At 42.1% G+C, this 18630-nt stretch overlaps 1 protein-coding gene across 1 annotated transcript in view; it reads right to left on the reverse strand.

The window, feature by feature from the left end:
• Positions 1–18630, reverse strand: part of ryr1a (ryanodine receptor 1a (skeletal)) — a 143468-nt gene that overhangs the window by 66210 nt on the left and 58628 nt on the right. Inside the window, 22 exon segments of the mRNA XM_036594491.1 lie at positions 1246–1357; positions 1490–1616; positions 1771–1831; positions 2644–2693; positions 2913–3034; positions 4928–4995; positions 6796–6911; positions 8278–8401; positions 8495–8570; positions 9936–10013; positions 10557–10697; positions 10779–10868; positions 10988–11066; positions 11186–11349; positions 11740–11880; positions 11963–12053; positions 12986–13206; positions 14025–14194; positions 15298–15418; positions 15625–15736; positions 16958–17144; positions 17783–17918. Of these exon segments, the coding sequence (XP_036450384.1) occupies positions 1246–1357; positions 1490–1616; positions 1771–1831; positions 2644–2693; positions 2913–3034; positions 4928–4995; positions 6796–6911; positions 8278–8401; positions 8495–8570; positions 9936–10013; positions 10557–10697; positions 10779–10868; positions 10988–11066; positions 11186–11349; positions 11740–11880; positions 11963–12053; positions 12986–13206; positions 14025–14194; positions 15298–15418; positions 15625–15736; positions 16958–17144; positions 17783–17918 (2587 nt within the window).

Genomic DNA, 18630 nt, shown 5'->3' on the forward strand with positions numbered 1-18630 from the left:
AAAGAGATGGCTGCTGCAACCCTAAACCCGGCCTCCAGCGTCCTCCTTGAGCCCGGGGTAGCACATGCCGTGCTACAATATGTATAGACATTCTTTGGCTAAAAGGTTTGTGGACACTTATACATCATGCTGAACATCCCATTCCAAATCCACAGGCATTAATATAGAGTTGCCCCCCTCTGCAGCTATAACAGCCTCCACTCTTCTGGGAGGCTTTCTACAAGATGTTGGAGTGTCTGTGGGAATTTGTGCCCATTTCGTCAAAAGAGCATTTGTGAGGTCAGACACTGATGCTGGACGAGAGGGTCTGGCTCACAATCTCCGTTCCAGTTCACCCAAAGGTGTTCAGCGGGGTTTAGGTCAGGGTTCTGTGCAGGTCACTGGAGTTCCTCCACACCAAACTGGCCACACCATGTCTTTATGAAGCTTTTTTTATGTGTACAGGGGCTCAGTCATGCTGGAACAGGAAAGGCTCTTCCCAAACTGCTGTCATATAACTGTGTAAAATGTCTTTAACATCATCCTTCACTGGAACTGAGGGGCCCAAACCCTGAAAAACAGCCCAGCCCATCATCCCTCCTCCAACACACTGTACTGTTGGCTCTGCATTCCGGTAGGTAATGCCCTCCTGGCATCCACCAAACCCAGATTCATCATCAGACTGACAGATAGAGAAGCTGATTCATCACTCCAGAGAACACATTTCCACTGATCCAGAGTCCAATGGCGACACTTTACACCACTCCAGCCGACACTTGGCATTGAACATAGTGATCTTAGGCTTGTGTGTAGCTGCTCAGCCATGGAGACCCATTTCATGAAGGTCCTGATGCTCAGTTCTTGTGCTGATGTTGCTTCCAGAGGCAGTTTGGAGCTCTGTAGTGAGAGATTCAACAGAAGCTGCTGTTGCTCCTAGACGCTTCCATTTCACAATAATAGCACTTACAGTTGTCTGGGGCAGATCTAGCAGGACAGAAACCTCACAAACTGGCTTGTAGCAAAGATAACAACCTTCGACAGTGCCGTGTTTGAAGTCACTGAGCTCTTCAGTGTGACCCTCTACTGCCAGTGTTTGTCTGTGGAGACTGCAAGGCCATGTGCTGGATTTTATACATCTGTTAGCAATGGGTGTGGCTGAAACACCTAATCTCAGTAATTAAGAGGGGTGTCCACGTACCTTTGGTTATATAGAGTATTTCCTAATAGGTGAATAAATGTAATCTATTTCAGTGCATAATTACTTACATATAACATCATCCCCAAACTGGTGCTGTGCGATGTGGTCAAACAGTGAGGTGAGGACGGGCAGGAGGGCGACGGTGGTGTAGTTTATATTCTGGGACACACCTTTCACTGGCTGAGACAGATAAAAAAACATAAAGAGGACACAGACTTTGAAATAATTTTTCAGTGAAAAATCAAATTTCCATTTTTTTTTTCGTAAACTATTCTTCTAATGCTCTCATCTGCGCTAACCATGCGGCCGTACCTGGTTGCCCTTCGACACTTTGCCCAGTTTTAGGTTCTCCACCATCTTTTCAATGTCGTCAGCTGCACTCTCGAAGAAAGATCTCAGCCCGGCCTTCACGATCTCAGGCCCAGACTTCATCACCGTCCTGCAGAGACAGACCCAAACACGGCAGTTACACACGTGGTCCGAAACTCACAGCAGTAAGACAAGTCTAAGACTAATCGCAGACTGAGACAGGAGCTATTTTTCAACAGCTGATGTGTTACTGAATTTAAACATACAAGCAGTGACAAACTAACCGGGCATCCAGTGAGCGTGCGAGGATGTGAAGACAGTTAACGATGGCCGGAGCGTCTGTGCCTAAACACAGTGATCAAAACGGTATTCAGACAAAATTTCAGATGCTTCAGATAATACGACTACCTGCTTCACTTAAACAGAAACAGAAACATAGAACAGAATAGGAAACGCTATAAAACTAATGGGTGACAAATAGTAAAATACTATAACTGGAGGAATAGAATAAAATAGAATAGAATAGTAAAAATATCCATAAGAATAATCGCATACAGAATAGAAAAACAGCATCTGGAATTAAATGCAGTTGAACAGAATGGAAAAGAACAGAATAAAAGAATACAGTAGAGTAGAACAGAACAGAACCAAACTGAACAGAATAGAACAGAACAGAACAGAACAGAGTAGATAGAACACAATAGAACAGAACAGAATAGAGCAGATACAACAAATCAGAAGAGAATAGAACAAAAATAGCATAAAACAGAGCAAAACAGAATAAAACTGAACTGAATAGAATAGAACAGAACAGGAGAGCACAGAATAGAATAGATCAGAAGAGAACAGAAGAGAAGAGAATAGAGTAGAATAGAATAGAATAGAACAGAACAGAAAGGAGAGGAGACAACAGAAGAGGAGAGCACAGAATAGAATAGAAAGAACAGAAAAGAATAGACTAGAACAGAATAGAACAGAAGAGAATAGAACAGATAAAAAAGAACAGAACAGAATAGAATAGAATAGAGTAGAACATAACAGAGCAGAACAGAATAGAACAAAACAGAACAGAACAGAGTAGAACAGAACAGAGTAGAACAGAGTAGAACAGAGCAGAACAGAAGAGAACGTCAGCAGTACTGGTGCAGGTATCTTACCGAAGAGAAAGACTCTGTGTCTGACCAGAGCAGACATCTTACAGAAAATACTGCAGTAGGAAAGGAAAAGATGGAGAGAGTGAAGGAAGGAAAACGAGGAAAATGTGGAAAATATTCAAAGTGAACGATCTAAAGGGCGTCACCATGACGACAAAATCATACAGAACACAGATTCATATACAGAACAAACAGAAAAGCATGAAAATTCTAAAACCATAAATCCTAACAGCTGCACACGTTTCTAAGTGAGGTTAGAGGTGAGTACTAACCTGGCGATCATCTCCTTCTCCTTGTTGGACGCATGACCCCCACTGCCCAGGATCTTAGCAGGAGTGGACAGGAAGTACAGGCAGTGGTTCTTGAAGTATTGATTTATCAGAGGCAGGAGAATCTGCAGAAGATAAACACAAAAGGAAGTTATTAAATCAATATTCATTTCACATCTGGCCAGGGGCAGGACTAGAGATGAAACGGTATGAAAATTTAATATCAGTGACCAAAATGATTAGTTATCAGTGTATAGGTATCGCAGTGATGTTAAAATGTGCTGAAAGTGTTCACAAACTACTGATACACAAACTGAAATCACTTCAAGTTTTATATTGAGAATCACAAATAAAATAAGCAGCACTATGTACTATTTGCATAAACTTTAAAATAATAATACAACCAATACCTTAAGTAAACATTTGAAAATCATAATAAATGTGCAATAGCATTAAAAGGTGGCCATGAGAGTTTCAAATGTTTTATTGTGTTTTTTTTTTTTTAATTTTTACCCGATTTTCTCCCCAATTTAGTCGTCTCCAATTCCACCCGCTAGTTAGGACTCCCCCAATCACACGGTGCTATCAACGCTAGGAGGGTGAAGGCTAACACAGGCTTCCTCCGAGACCTGTGAAGCACCACCGCTTCTTTTCGAACTGCCGCTCACGCAACGTCACTGGACAGCCGAACGCGCTCGGAGGAAAGCGCCAACCGCCAGATCTGTTACGTCAGCTAACAGACGCCTGCGCTGACTAGCATCGCGCTGAGTGATGGGGGGAGAAGGAGGGGCCATCCCACACACCCAGAGAGAGCGAGGCCAATTGTGCTCTCTTGGACTCCCGGCTACGGACGGCTGTAGCATCACCAGGGATCGAACTCGCGATCTCCTGATGAGGGACAGCGCTTAGACGGTTGCGCCACTCGGGAGCCCGTCGTTTTATTGTGTTTTTAATGTGATTGAGCTTCAAAGCACTACTATTAAAATATAATATATATAAATAAAAATGTCTAATATAATCTAATATAATATAACCTAATATAATACACCGATCAGGTATAACATTCTGACCACCTCCTTGTTTCTATGCTCATTGTCCATTTTATCAGCTCCACTTACTATATAGGTGCACTTTGTAGTTCTACAGTTACAGACTGTAGTCCATCTGTTTCTCTGATACTTTGTTAGCCTGTTCTTCAGTGGTCAGGACCACCATGGTCCCTCACAGAGCAGGTACTGTTTGGGTGGTGGGTCATTCTCAGCACTGCAGTAACACTGACGTGGTGTGTGTTGTGCTGGTGTGAGTGGATCAGACAGAGCAGTGCTGCTGGAGTTTTTAAACACCTCAGTGTCACTGCTGGACTGAGAATAGTCCACCAACCAAAAATATCCAGCCAATAGCGTCCTGTGGGCAGCGTCCTGTGACCACTGATGAAGGACTAGAGGATGACCAACACAAACTGTGCAGCAGCAGATGAGCTATCGTCTCTGACTGTACATCTACAAGGTGGACTGACAAGGTAGGAGTGTCTAATAGAGTGGACAGTGAGTGGACACAGTGTTTAAAAACTCCAGCAGCACTGCTGTGTCTGATCCACTCGCACCAGGTGGAACTGGATACGAGAAAATTGGGTAAAAAAACAAACCCATACTGCTTGCTGCATCTGCGCGCCTGTGTGTGAGACTGTTGCTAACTGTGGTTGATGCTGCACAGTATTTTAGGTGAGTTTTTCAAAGCGTGGTAATCGACCACGGTTTCAATGATCATTAAAATTAGAAACAGTAAAAATAACCGACTGGAATTTCACAGTGATTTACCCTGAAACCGGTAACGGTTTCATCACCAGTCATGACCCTGCATACGAACTACAGAACAAGCTCTTTCTTCAGCGGAGCTGATTCAGTCGGTGTGCTGCTTTGCTCTTTCACTGCTGAAACACTAAGGAAAACAGGGCAGCTGAAGCCTTTCAGACCTTTTACACTTTCATCAGATTTTAAAAGGCTTTTAGAAAGTCTAACCTTGGCAAAGAACTTGATCTCCTGCTCATGAGGTGATTTCTCCACACGGCCACTGCTGACCACAGCCTCTGCACACAGGAAACCACACAAACGAGGGCAGAAATTATAGAAAATATCAACAAAGATCACCAATAAATATTATTTAGGAAATGATTCAATGCAATCATTAATTCTAATTATTTTTGAAAATACACTAAATGAACAAAAGTGACTGGAAGAACTACTTAATGGTAGTGAAATACAGACAATAAAACTAGTACCAAATATTGAGAACCAATTCTAATGTTCCAAAATTGATACAGATTATATCAAAGCATACCAATGCATTCTGTATGCAATTATGATACACACTCTGCTTCATGCAGTTCTTTCCTTCTAATCCAAAATAAGTGTTATGAGTGTAAATGAGTTGGTTTATGAGCTCCAAATATATATATAAGCAATTTTCACTTTTCATTTTTATTATGAGTACCAATTGAGTACTAATTTAAGATCAAGACCAAAGAGCCGTAGAGTTTTACTGAAGCTCCGAGTTAAAGAGTCGTAGAGTTTTACTGAAGCTCCGAGTTAAAGAGTCGTAGAGTTTTACTGAAGCTCCGAGTTGAAGAGTCGTAGAGTTTTACTGAAGCGCTGAGTTAAAGAGTCGTAGAGTTTTACTGAAGCTCTGAGTTAAAGAGTCGTAGAGTTTTACTGAAGCTCCGAGTTAAAGAGTCGTAGAGTTTTACTGAAGCTCTGAGTTAAAGAGTCGTAGAGTTTTACTGAAGCTCTGAGTTAAAGAGTCGTAGAGTTTAATGAAGCTCTGAGTTAAAGAGTCGTAGAGTTTTACTGAAGCTCTGAGTTAAAGAGTCGTAGAGTTTTACTGAAGCTCTGAGTTAAAGAGTCGTAGAGTTTTACTGAAGCTCTGAGTTAAAGAGTCGTAGAGTTTTACTGAAGCTCTGAGTTAAAGAGTCGTAGAGTTTAATGAAGCTCTGAGTTAAAGAGTCGTAGAGTTTAATGAAGCTCTGAGTTAAAGAGTCGTAGTTTTACTGAAGTTCTGAGTTAAAGAGTCGTAGAGTTTTACTGAAGCTCTGAGTTAAAGAGCCGTAGAGTTTAATGAAGCTCTGAGTTAAAGAGTCGTAGAGTTTAATGAAGCTCTGAGTTAAAGAGCCGTAGAGTTTTACTGAAGCTCTGAGTTAAAGAGCTGCGTTTTCAGATGTTTATTAAAAGTGAGCTCTGAGCTCGACTGTCTAATAAAAGCTGAACTGAGCTCCACAGTTTAGAAGCAGAATAACTGAAAGAGTCTCTCCACGTTTTTTGTGTTTTACTGAAGGAGTTCAGAAGGTCAGAATCTGCAGATCTGAGATCATAAACAGACAGACGGTCAGGAGCTTTAAGGGCATTTAGAGCTTTAAAAAACAGCAGAAGAGCTTTAAACTCTCTCTAACAGATCCAGGCGGTCAGTGCAGTGTGTAACGGGGGGATATGAGCGCTCTGTGTTGGTGCTGTGAGAATCCGTGCTGCTGCGTTCTGTACGGGTTCTAGAGGATCTGCTTTTTTCTCCAGTAAGAAGATCATTACAGTGATCAACTCTGCTGAACAAACACAGCAGCAAGTTTCTCTGCGTCGCTCTTAGAGAGGGTTAGGGCTTTAGTGACTGTGTTTTGCAGATAAAGCAGAGTTTAGAGTCTAAGATCACACCCAGGTTTCTACAGCAGGTTTGGTATATGAAGCTAAGGAGCCGAGATTCTCATAAAGCAGTTTTCTTTGAGTTTTAGTACTGATAATCAGTATTTCAGTTTTTTCGTGATTTAGTTGTAGAAAATTTTGTGAGAAATATCTGACACACAGCTGGTCAGCCTGTCCAGATCATCAGAGTCTGACTATCATACCGAGATGTGCAATGAACTCCTGGGCGATGTCCATCCACTTCAGCAGTTTCTGTAAGAAGCCGTAAGCAAAGCGCTTCTCGATAGAGGAGATATCGCTCTCCATGTCCTTCAGCCCTCTGAGAAACAAACACACATATCAACACTCCGACACGCAGGAGTGCCTCAAATTATTAATCAGTCGTTCCATCTTTATTATAACCTTCATACAAACAATTGGAAATCAAAGTGTTTTACAAACTGACACACATTCATCCTGAAAACTTTAAACAAAAAAGGACATTTTATAGTATTAAAAAAGAAAAGACGTAAAACAGCAATACTGTGATTTACAAGACATAAAGGCTGTGATCTAAAAAAGACGAAAATTCAGAGACTTTTATTCAGTTTGCCACAAACTACTTTTCTGAGCAAAATCTCATGAATAGGAATGTAAGACACACATCAGTTGTATTTTATTGTTATGACAGTTGATAAAAGATAGGAGGTTTCTGTAATACAGTCCCAGATCTCTGAAAATATTATGGAGCCGTACTACAGAAACTTCCTCTCTGTTACTCCTAAGTTAGGATCTGACAAGTCGAGATAAGATTTCTGATCTCAATTTAGGAATCTTATCTAATTTTACAGCATCTTATCTCCTGTTAGGAAATCTTAACCTACTCGATTGAAGTTGATAGTCAACGGTCATGTCTGTTGCCTAGCAACCGACCATACACACACACAGCTGAAACGTAAACACGTCATCAAAATTATGTTAAAAATGTTACAGCTGCTGTTACTGATGTAAAAAAGGTCAAAACTAAAGTGTGATAAACTGTGAGTTGTGAATACTGTGAGAGCGCCCCCTGCTGTTTATCAGAGTGTCGACGCTCCCCAGTTTCAGTCTCCATTTCCCAAACGCTTTAGCCGAGCGCGCTAACGTTACTCCTCCTAACAAACAGACACACGTTCAGCTCCGCCTCCTCATTATTCACCACCATCACTGTAATATTTCATCATCAACATTAACACACGAAGGTGATCAGAGGGGCGGTGGAGATCGAGTCTGCAGCGTCTGAGATCTTTAAAACGCAGAGTTAGAAAAGAAAATCATCTCACAGTGAAAGCAGCGTTTTACAGTAGAAATAAATGGAGCTCATTATGCTGGTAGTGAACTATGCTGCTGACTCAGCTGCCTAAAAACCATAGAAACGGACCTTAAACAGAAGTCAGGACCCTGTTGGGGTTCATCCTAAAGTTAATGATGAGATTATGAAGTTAGAAACTGTTATTCTGTAATAGATAATAATAGACTGTCCTAAATTCAGTCTGTACTGAAGTCGTCATGGAGACCAAACAGATCAGATTTCAGAGTTTAGATGGTTCTGTGATACGGCCGCTGTTCCATAAACTACCTGCTTGTTACTCTGCTTTCCTGCAGATATCATCCTTCTTATTTTTGCCATTTTGCTGAACAGTCTGACGTTTGTTCCTGTGCCATACCTCGTAACAGCGTATCCGTTGAGCTGTAAGAACTTGAGCAGCTCGTAGGTCTTCTCCCTGTCTCGAGCCTTTTCTTTAGCCGTCAGCGTGTCGTAAGGCACCAGCAGAGGATGAGTCCCACCACCTGGACATAAGCAAAAAGAGAGAGCAGATGTCTGTTAATTACACAGCTGAACACGATGAGGGACCACACAGCAGGGACAGGAGGGAGCCGAACCCTTCGCTTGCAGCTCCATCTTCTTCTTGCGGCCCCAGGTGTTGTGGTAGTTCTCCGCCAGCTGCTCAGCCATGGACTGCAGAGGAACCAAGAGAAACAGAGTTAAAAATGAGAGGCGACGAAGAACATTTCAGGGTTTTACTGTTTACATATTGCATGTATGGCAACTCACACCTAAAGCATATAAAGACTGAACGAAGTACACAGAATACAGTATTCTGTACATCAGTGATCTCCATCCCTCCTCCCGCAGACCTGCTTTACTGCAGAGTTTAGTTCCAACCTTCGTCTAAAATGCTGTTTCCCTCTTACGTAACACTAATGAGTCTGACTCAGCTAATCAAGGACTTCTGAACAAATTAATGAGCTGGAGCAGGTGTGGCAGACTGTGGCTGGGAGTACAGGCAGATTTACAACAATCTTAACAGGAGAAATATTAGATTTATTGACTATATTTAAGATAATTGTACTTAACGAAGTGCAAGATTTTTGCAGTGCAGGGTTGGTGACCACTTATGTACAGCTGTGGTGGGAAGTTTACACACATCGTAGACATGAATGTCATGGCAATATTGAGCATTCAGTTATTTCTTAGAACCGTTCTTTTTCTCTGGTAGAATGAAGGTCAAACATACATCTTTAGTAGAAAGAAAAGAAGAACATGGTGCACAATTTTTCGTGTTTTCTGAAATCAAAACAGGGTCAAAATCTTACATACAGCGGCAAAAATATACATACAGCACACCTAATATTTGGTTACATGTCCGTTATCAAGTTGCACCTTGTCCAGACACTTTTGATAGCCATCAACAAGCTTCTGGCAGAATGCTGGTTGGATATTTCACCACTCTTCTTTCAGCACCACAGAGTTAATAATCTAAGTGGGTGTATGTATATTTTTGATGGTGTATGTACAATTATGACTGTGTTGATTTCAGAAAACCCCAAAAAATTAAAACATGTGAACCAACTTATTTTTTTCTATTAAAGATGTATGTTGAACACTCTTTCTGCCCCAGAAAAAGAACAGTTCAAAGAATCATTGAAAGCCCAAAATTGCCATGACATTCATGTCCATGATGAGTGTATGTAAACTTCCTACCACGACTGTATATACTGATAATTCAATGGGCAAACTGACCACAACTGTTTGATTTGTATGATTAGAAAAATCAGAACTTACTGATTTTTTTTTACTATTTTTACACTATTTTCTCATCCACTATTAACTCTATTTAATTCATTTATTAGTTACTATGTCTGTCTTATCCAATAAAACCATTTCTTTTTTTCCTTTTGCTCAAATTCAGTGACCTCAGTCAAATGTAAATCCATCCACATACATGCTCTTCTCAGGAACAGTGTGTTAGACAGTATTTTGGGAGTAGCTCAGTGAAAATTCTCTGGATAACAATGAGGACACTCTTTGATGGGACTCTACCTGCAGCTCTCTGGACAGCGTCATGCCTGATATGTCTATAGGCTGAGGACTGTAGCCGTGGCTGGGGTCATAGGTTGCCTAGAGGATGAAGAAACAGCAGTTCACTTAAGGAAAACCTTTATCATCACAGTAACAGGACAATCTGTTGCCAGACACGGTATTATATACACACTCTGGGCACTTTTTTAGGTACGCCTGCTTGGTATCTACACTCAGTGGTCACAGGATGCTGCCCACAGTACCCTTCTGGCTGGATGTTTTTGGTTCTCAGTCCAGCAGTGACACAGGTTTTTAAAAACTCCAGCAGCACTGCTGTGTCTGATCCACTCAGACCAGCGCAACACACACTAACACACCACCACCACATCAGTGTTACTGCAGTGCTGAGAATGATCCACCACCCAAATAGTACCTGCTCTGTGGGGGTCCTATGGGGGTCTTGACCATTGAAGAACAGGGTAACAAAGTATGCAGAGAAACAGATGGACTACAGTCTGTAACTGTAGAACTACAGAGTGAAACAGTGAGTGTAGAAACAAGGAGGTGGTTTAATGAAGCGCTCAGTGTATTAAATCTCTACTCCTCAAGGCTACAGTGTTTTTTTTTATATTCTCTCTGTACCTGCGCAGTCTGGGAGATCTTGCGAGCCGCCTTCTTCTCTGCTTTGTCCTCATCTCCGTCTCTGGCTTTGTCCAGTGTCCACTCCCAGGCGATCATGGCCTTGATGGACTCTTTAATGGGCCAACGGTAGATCTCTTTATCCTGCAGCACAGGAGACAGGATTAAAAAAAATACAGGAAGCTTACAGAAGGAGGAAAAAACGATGATACAACTGCATGTTACCTTTTCAGAAAATGTCTTGTATGGCCTGAGCATGGGATGAGTCTTGGCATTTTCATCCAGCACCTCACCGAACGTCCAGTTGTTTTGGATCTGGGGAAGCGTGAGGGACACAGAACACTTTCACATCATTTCGCACAACTTTATCTGATATTCAGTGTTTAAGAAGGCAAAAGCAAACATTTAATTCATGTTTATCTGCCGAGACTCACCTTCTCAAAAGCCCATTTATCATGTGTATATTCTGCGTATCTGTCAATGAATCCGTCCAGCTTCTCAGGAATGATCGTACTAACAAAAGCGCAGGAGAAACAAAATGTTATTGCAGTGCAATTAATTACACACACAAATTCAGAATGATTATTACATGACTACACAGTACACATGCAACATGTCAAAATATAATGTACTTGGTGGTTTCCACAGGTTTGGGATCAAAGTTGCCCTCAGCATCAACAGAAGCTTTCTTCTCTGTTTTGGAAGAGTAGCTGGCATCCACATAATCAGGAGGTATGGCACCAGCTATGGCACAGATGCAGGGCATCGCGATTTTAAACAGTTCGGCATCAAATTTCTGTAAAAAAAAGGAAAAAAAGTCACCACTGACCATAATATAGACTAGCTGAACACTATATTAGAAACACCTACCTTGTGCTTCCACTACCTGGCCACTTTATTAGAAACATCAACCTCGTGTTTCCACTAACTGGCCCCTTTATTAGAAACATTTACCTTATAGGTTCACTATATCTGTGCATCAAAAGATGGGCTGCAGTTTGTAACTGTGCACCAGCAAGGAGGATCTACAAGAAAGGTGTTTCTGATAAAGTGGCCAGGGAGTGTGTATCAGTTTAGAGCCAAATCCACAGGTTTGAATTACAAAAGAACTAACACACAGATGCCCTGATACTACATGAGAAGCACCTGCAGCGTTTACCTCGACTGTTGATACCATGGTTCTCACCTTGTGTGCCAGAGACTCAAAGATTCCCCAGAAAAGTTTCCGGGTCAGATGGAGCTCCTCCTCTGACGACACGCCAAAGTTCGCCCAGCCGTTGGGAAGACAGTAGTACTTCCAGCATCGCTCGTAGTGATTGGTCAACAGCTATAACACGCACAGTTAAACAGATAAGGCCTGTGTTGGCGTATGGAAAGTCACCTGTTAGGTCTAGAGGACCACACTTTACCTTGAGTGGCATTTTGGCGTACTCATTGAGAATTGGCACATCAAACACAAGTCTTCTCAGCAGGTGCTGGAGCATGGAAGGGCGCAGATACCTGAAACAGAGAAGCATCACACATCACAAGACAAAGAGAGACTATAAGGAAATTTTACTCTCAATCTCTCTGTTGTTCACATGGGCCACTTCAATCCTGCCCTAAGAGCCACAAGACTCACCAGTGTTTTTGTTTAAATAATTATTAATCAGGTTAATATTCAACAATGATGATAATTATTAGAGGGAAACACAAAAACCATAATAATACATAATAAGAGATTTATTTATACAGCGCACTTAGGCCCAAACCCATTTCTTATTTTCACCCCTACCCCTTGTTTTCGGGTGTTACCTTCCCCTTGGAAATTAGTTATAAGGGGTAGTGACTGAAGCCCTCTATGAAATGGGACCCTCAAATAAAAAGAGCATCACTTCTTTAACAGCTACCAGCGCTGCTCTGTAGGCGACCCTGCCAGTCTGCAGTGACAGCAGAGGAGGGTAAAGTTCAGCTCCTCACTGCTGGGCTTTAGTTACATTTAGGGCATCATATGAGGGGGCAATTATTTATTACCACCCACCCCTAATTCAGATATTCGCCAGCTTCTTGTTAGAATTCTCCCATTCCACCTCAGTTCTGATGACTGAGGTGCCAGAATGTAACTGCTGGGAAATTTAGCTATCTACTGAGACATCAGCATAATACTAGCAATGTTTTATGCTTGTTATGAAGAAAAGAACTATAATACACCAAAATTACATTAAACTAAGATTATTCAATGGTTACTGTAATTTTTTAACAGAGAAAATTCTCACATTGTGGTTCTTCGGTCTCTCTGAGTGGTAGGGGCGAGGAGTGAAACTGGACTGGGCCTTTATATGGCTCTTTAGCGTCATCCCAAGCAGTCTTGTTACAGTGTGAAGGTTTCACGGATAGTCACTCCACTGTTGACTTTCCAAAATACACATTAAACACATGTCCTTCACACTGACCTGCAGAGAGACATGAGGCACTCCTCAATCACGTCCCTCTGAGCCTTGGTGAGGGAGCGGCCGCGGGAGAGCCGGTAGATGGTGTGCAGCATGGAGTCAATCATGATGGCCCGGTGGTCCGTCCCAGCAAACAGGGGGGCACATTTGGTGATTAAAGGCAGAACAGCGGAGCAGAGATATCGATTCAGAGCCAGGGCCATTTCAGTGGTGCTGAACGCAGCCTGGAACACAAACACAGACGGCAAAACAGTCACACTCAACAAGAACAATTCAATACGCCATGACATCTGTCATTTCACTACAATTCATTATGATTCGGAACAATACGACGATACAATCAGTACGAATACAACCTGTGCTTCCACTAACTGGCCACTTTATTACAAACACCTACCTTGTGCTTCCACTAACTGGCCACTTTATTACAAACACCTACCTTGTGCTTCCACTAACTGGCCACTTTATTAGAAACACCTACTTTGTACTTCCTCAAAATGGTCACTTTATTAGAAACACCCTCCTTACGCTTCTACTAACTGGCCACTTTATTAGAAACACCCACCCTGTGCCTTCACTAACTGGCCACTTTATTAGAAACACCCACCATGTGCTTCCACTAACTGGTCAATTTATTAGAAACACCTACCTTGTGCTTCCACTAACCGGCCACTTTATTAGAAACACCCACCTTATACGTTCACTATATCTGTGCATCAACAGATGGACTACAGTTTATAACTGTACACCAGCAAGGAGGATCTACAAGAGAGGAGTTTCTGATAAAGTGGCCAAGGAGTGTGTATCATTTCGGAGTCATATTTACAAGTTTAAATTAAAAAAGAACTAACAAACACACAGAAAGTCTGATACTACATGAGGAGCACCTGCAGTGATTGATACCTTACTGAATATTTGATTACAACAGATTATTTTAAAAAATCGAAGCAGCTGAAACACAACCCTCACGCCAATGGATCAGTACAATTGTTACCCCTCCATTAATGGATTTAATAATCAGTCAGTTGTAAGTGAGACTCACTGTGTCCAGAGAGGCCGCCGCCCGCATGTCCGGCAGGAATCCGACCTCCAGCACATGCAACAGGAAGTCCTGGTTATCAATACCATACACTCTGTCCAGGAACAGCACCATTGGAGCCTTGTGATCAGGGACAAAGCTGGCAGACATCTTCGGTTCAATAATGCTGTTGTCTAAAGTAAAATAAACAAGTAAAGGTCACATGGGGAGTGAGTGAGTTTCAAAACCTGCCTTATAGTCCATCAATACGCTGTACAAGACTTTGCAGCCACCTGCTCCTCCAGAGCTTCTTCTGAAATGAAAGGTATTAAAGGTGCAGTGTGTAAGATTTAGTGCCATCCAGTGATGAGGTTGCAGACTGCACCCAGCTGAGTCCCCCTCCCGCACCCCTCCGTTTCCAAGCGTGTAGTAGAACCTGCAGTTGCCGTCAGGTTTCATGCCGTCGTCTGTCCCGATTTTCGTTTTCGCTGCTTCATGTTTTCTCTTCTTCGACGGTGAGGATTCACCCTCTCTCTTTTTTTCTGGTGCTAAATAATAAGTTTGATCCTCCTTTTGTCAAAATCTGGGTTCTCAAACTTCTCAAAACAAAAAGGTCAGCAGCACCAGCAGCTCCACTGATTCTTCTTCTTTCTATGTCTTCCAATAGGAGCTACAGCGCCACCAAATTCAAGCTGCTGCTTCAGCGTAAAAGTGTGAAAGGTGCCCTCTAGAATCTGGTTTGTTTGTTCTGGGCTACTGTAGAAACATGGCGGCGCAACATGGCGGCCTCTGTTGAAGAGGAGCCGCTCACTATGTAGATATGAAGGGTCATTCTAAGATAACAACAACACAACGATTCAGAGTTACAGCTGAATATACACTAATTAAAACATGCTTTTGTTACTATATTCCATTTCTGATAATAGATCCCCCAAAATCTCACACACTGCACCTTTAATAGCGAGTTTGTGTTGCAGTAACAGCCTCCACTCTTCTGGGAAGCCTTTACACTAGATGTTTGAACATTGTTGTGAGGATCTGATATATCACTCCCAGAGAACACAGTTTCACTGCTTCACAGACCAATGCTGGGGGGCTTTATACCCCTCTAGCCCATGCTTGGCATGGAGACCTTAGAATCATGTGCAGCTGCTCCAGAGTGCCCTCTTCTATTGGTCAGTGCTTTTCTAAGGAGATTATACAAGCTGTGTACACAGTTGAACAGCAGTGGCTGCACCTAAAGGCAGCTGAATTCTTTTGGACATGCAGTGCATTGCCTTAACTCCATCCTGCTCACCTTTTCCAAACGCAGGTATCTGGACTGGAAGACTAATAACACCAACCAGGTCCTCAATGGGCACCAGGGACCTGAGAATAGCTCTGATCCTCAGAGCCTCTCCTTTACCTGCCTGGATCAGCTGCACAGACACAACACAAATAGACAAATTATAGTCTAATTATTGACCAACAATTCTAAGAGTCATTTAATTCAATGTATTCTACGGTGCTGAAACTGTTCCATTGCGTGTAATTTAGAGTTCAGGTTAAACACACCACAGTCTAAACAGTCAGGAGTGAAATTCGTCCGGTGTTCAATCATCTGTTGAATGAATTGGGCTCTTACATGCATCTCAGGAGCACAACGGCCCAGCAGGTCAATGAGAGCAGCATAGAAGGACATGATAGCATTTCCCAGGTGAACTCTGTTCTCCTCGTGCTGCTCCTCCCCTCCAAACCTAAAACAGCCCAACACAAATACCAAGGAGAAAAGTGAACAACTCCGTCACACATATAACACTCTCACTGTCCACTTTATCAGCACCACCGACCATATAGTTTCACTCTGTAGCTCTACAGTTACAGACTGTAGTCCATCTGTTTCTCTGATACTTTGTTACCCTGTTCTTCAACGTTCAGGAGCAGGTATTATTCGGGTGGTGGGTCATTCTCAGCACTGCAGTAACACTGACGTGGTGGTGGTGTGTTAGTGTGTGTTGTGCTGGTCTGAGTGGATCAGACACAGCAGTGCTGCTGGAGTTTTTAAACACTGTGTCCACTCACTGTCCACTCTATTAGACACTCCTACCTTGTCGGTCCACCTTGTAGATGTAAAGTCAGAGCCGATAGCTCATCTGCTGCTGCACAGTTTGTGTTGGTCATCCTCTAGTCCTTCATCAGTGGTCACAGGACGCTGCCCACAGGACACTGTTGGCTGGATATTTTTGGTTGGTGGACTATTCTCAGTCCAGCAGCGACACTGAGGTGTTTAAAAACTCCAGCAGCACTGCTGTGTCTGATCCACTCACACCAGCGCAACACACACTAACACACCAACACCAACGTCAGTGTTACTGCAGTGCTGAGAATGACCCACCACCCAAATAATACCTGCTCTGTGGGGGTCCTGTGGGGGTCCTGACCACTGAAGAACAGTAAGAAAGTATTCAGAGTAACAGATGGACTACAGTCTGCAACTGTAGAACTACAGAGTGAAACTATATGGTCAGTGGAGCTGATCAAATGGACAGTGAGTGTAGAAACAAGGAGGTGGCCTTAATGAAGTGACTGATTGGTGTAACTGCCTGTCAAAAGTCTGAGAGCCCAAAATGCTGTAATGAGCATGTTTTCTTTGTCAGTTTGCAAGGCTGGAAATTCATGCTAACGTTTGTGAGAATAAAGCCAAATCCACGCCCATTTTATCCCCTTGTTGTGATGTCAGCACTCAAACTTTTCAGGTGTTCAAATGAAGTTGGGCCAAAAGTGTCTCAATATGTGCTTCAAACAGTAGTCTGGAAAATAATATTAAAAATATTGTAAAATCATTATTTAGAACATAAGAGGACACTTTGATGAACATGAAGCTGAGAGATAAATAAATAAATATGCATAAGGCATCAGCACAGAGCTGATGTATGATCACTGTAACTCTGAAAGGATCTTCAACGATGTGCTCGTACATGGGGAAGCGTCTGTCCTTCTTGACGCTCGGCCCGTCTCTGGCCGGGTCCTCAGAGATTTTGATGGCCTCCTCGATGGCTGCCAGCAGACCGTTACCCCCTTCTCCTCTGAGCGCAGGACCGAAACACTCAGGCCGCCGGATCAGGAGACGAACCACAACGTTGGCGTTCTCCTCCACGCTCTCTCCTGTAGAACACACACACACACAAATAGATGGGCACATATTTAAATCAGTTAGTGTGCTCTAATTGTATTGAATTGTTTAAAGCATAATTTGTTTACTTACTGGTTACTATACTGTTTATACATTTATCTGTGTTACCTGTATTTATGTATATGTACATATATATATATATATATATTTATATACACATATTTATATAGATAGATACATATAGATATGTATATGTGTGTGTGTGTGTGTGTGTGTGTGTATATATATATATATATGTATATATACACACACACACATATATATGGTCCTTCAGATTGATGGAGAACGTACTGTATATGGTTCTATATAGAACCTTGTGTTAGAACTATATACAACATATTTGGAGAACGTGCTGTACAAGGTTCTATATAGTACAAAAATGGGTTCTGCTATTGTTACGGTGTCAAGCTTGTAACAATACTGGAACTTTTTGGTGCTATTGACAACACATTCCCCATTAATCTGAAGAACCATTTCACCATGCAAAGAACCCTTTAATCATGCAAATATTTCTTTGAGTGTTCATAGTGCTATATAGAACCACAGTCTCTACTAAAGAACCCTTGAAGAACACCTTTCTTAAGTGTGCCCTGTAATGACTTGTACGCACCGTTAACAAAGACAGCAAATCGGAGGAAATCAAGATATTTCTCCCCACCGCAGGGATTCCAGCCGATATCAGGGTATCCTTTAGACAGGAGCATCGGACAGCTCTGCAGCCCACAGCCCGCCAGGTACTTCACCACCTACAGCATCACAGCCCAGTTCAGTTACTATTTTCACTATTTTTATTTTTTACTTATTTTTACTATTTTCCACACTTTAGAATTGCCATGAGGTCATTAGATCTATGAACTAACACACACACACACACACACACACACACACACACACACATCTTCTAAGCCGCTTATCCTTCTGAGTCACGGGGGAGACGTAGCCTATCCCAGCAGTCATTGGGTGGAAGGCAGGATACACCCTGGACAGGTTGTGAACTAACATAATTTTTTATATTTTACCTTTATTTAAGCAGGGTGATCACACTCTTTCACAAGTGAGCCCTGGCCATAAAGGCCGCACACAAAACAATCAACAAAATCAAATTAAAAACAAGAACAAACAGAATGATATAATTCTTTAACACTTATCTTAAAATCACTCAAGGAAACAAACTGCTCCAATTTTAAATGTTTGATTTGGTCGAGGTTCCGTATGTTTGTTATCTTTGCCGTCTGAGGTTCTTTCAAAAGTCTTTACCAACACCAAAGTTCAAAGGCATCTATATTGTCTCCAGCTTTCACATCCATAAAGATTCATAATAGAACCACAGCCTGGACAGTTCTGATCTTTGTCTGTAGAGACAAATCACTGCATTTGAAGATCTGTTGAAGCTCCTTACGTGGAATTATACAGCTCCATTTTGGAATCTTCAGAAGCCCCTGTTTGTATTGTTATTGA

The sequence above is a fragment of the Colossoma macropomum genome, unplaced genomic scaffold, assembly GCF_904425465.1.
Source record: "Colossoma macropomum unplaced genomic scaffold, Colossoma_macropomum, whole genome shotgun sequence".
Lineage (NCBI taxonomy): Eukaryota > Metazoa > Chordata > Actinopteri > Characiformes > Serrasalmidae > Colossoma > Colossoma macropomum.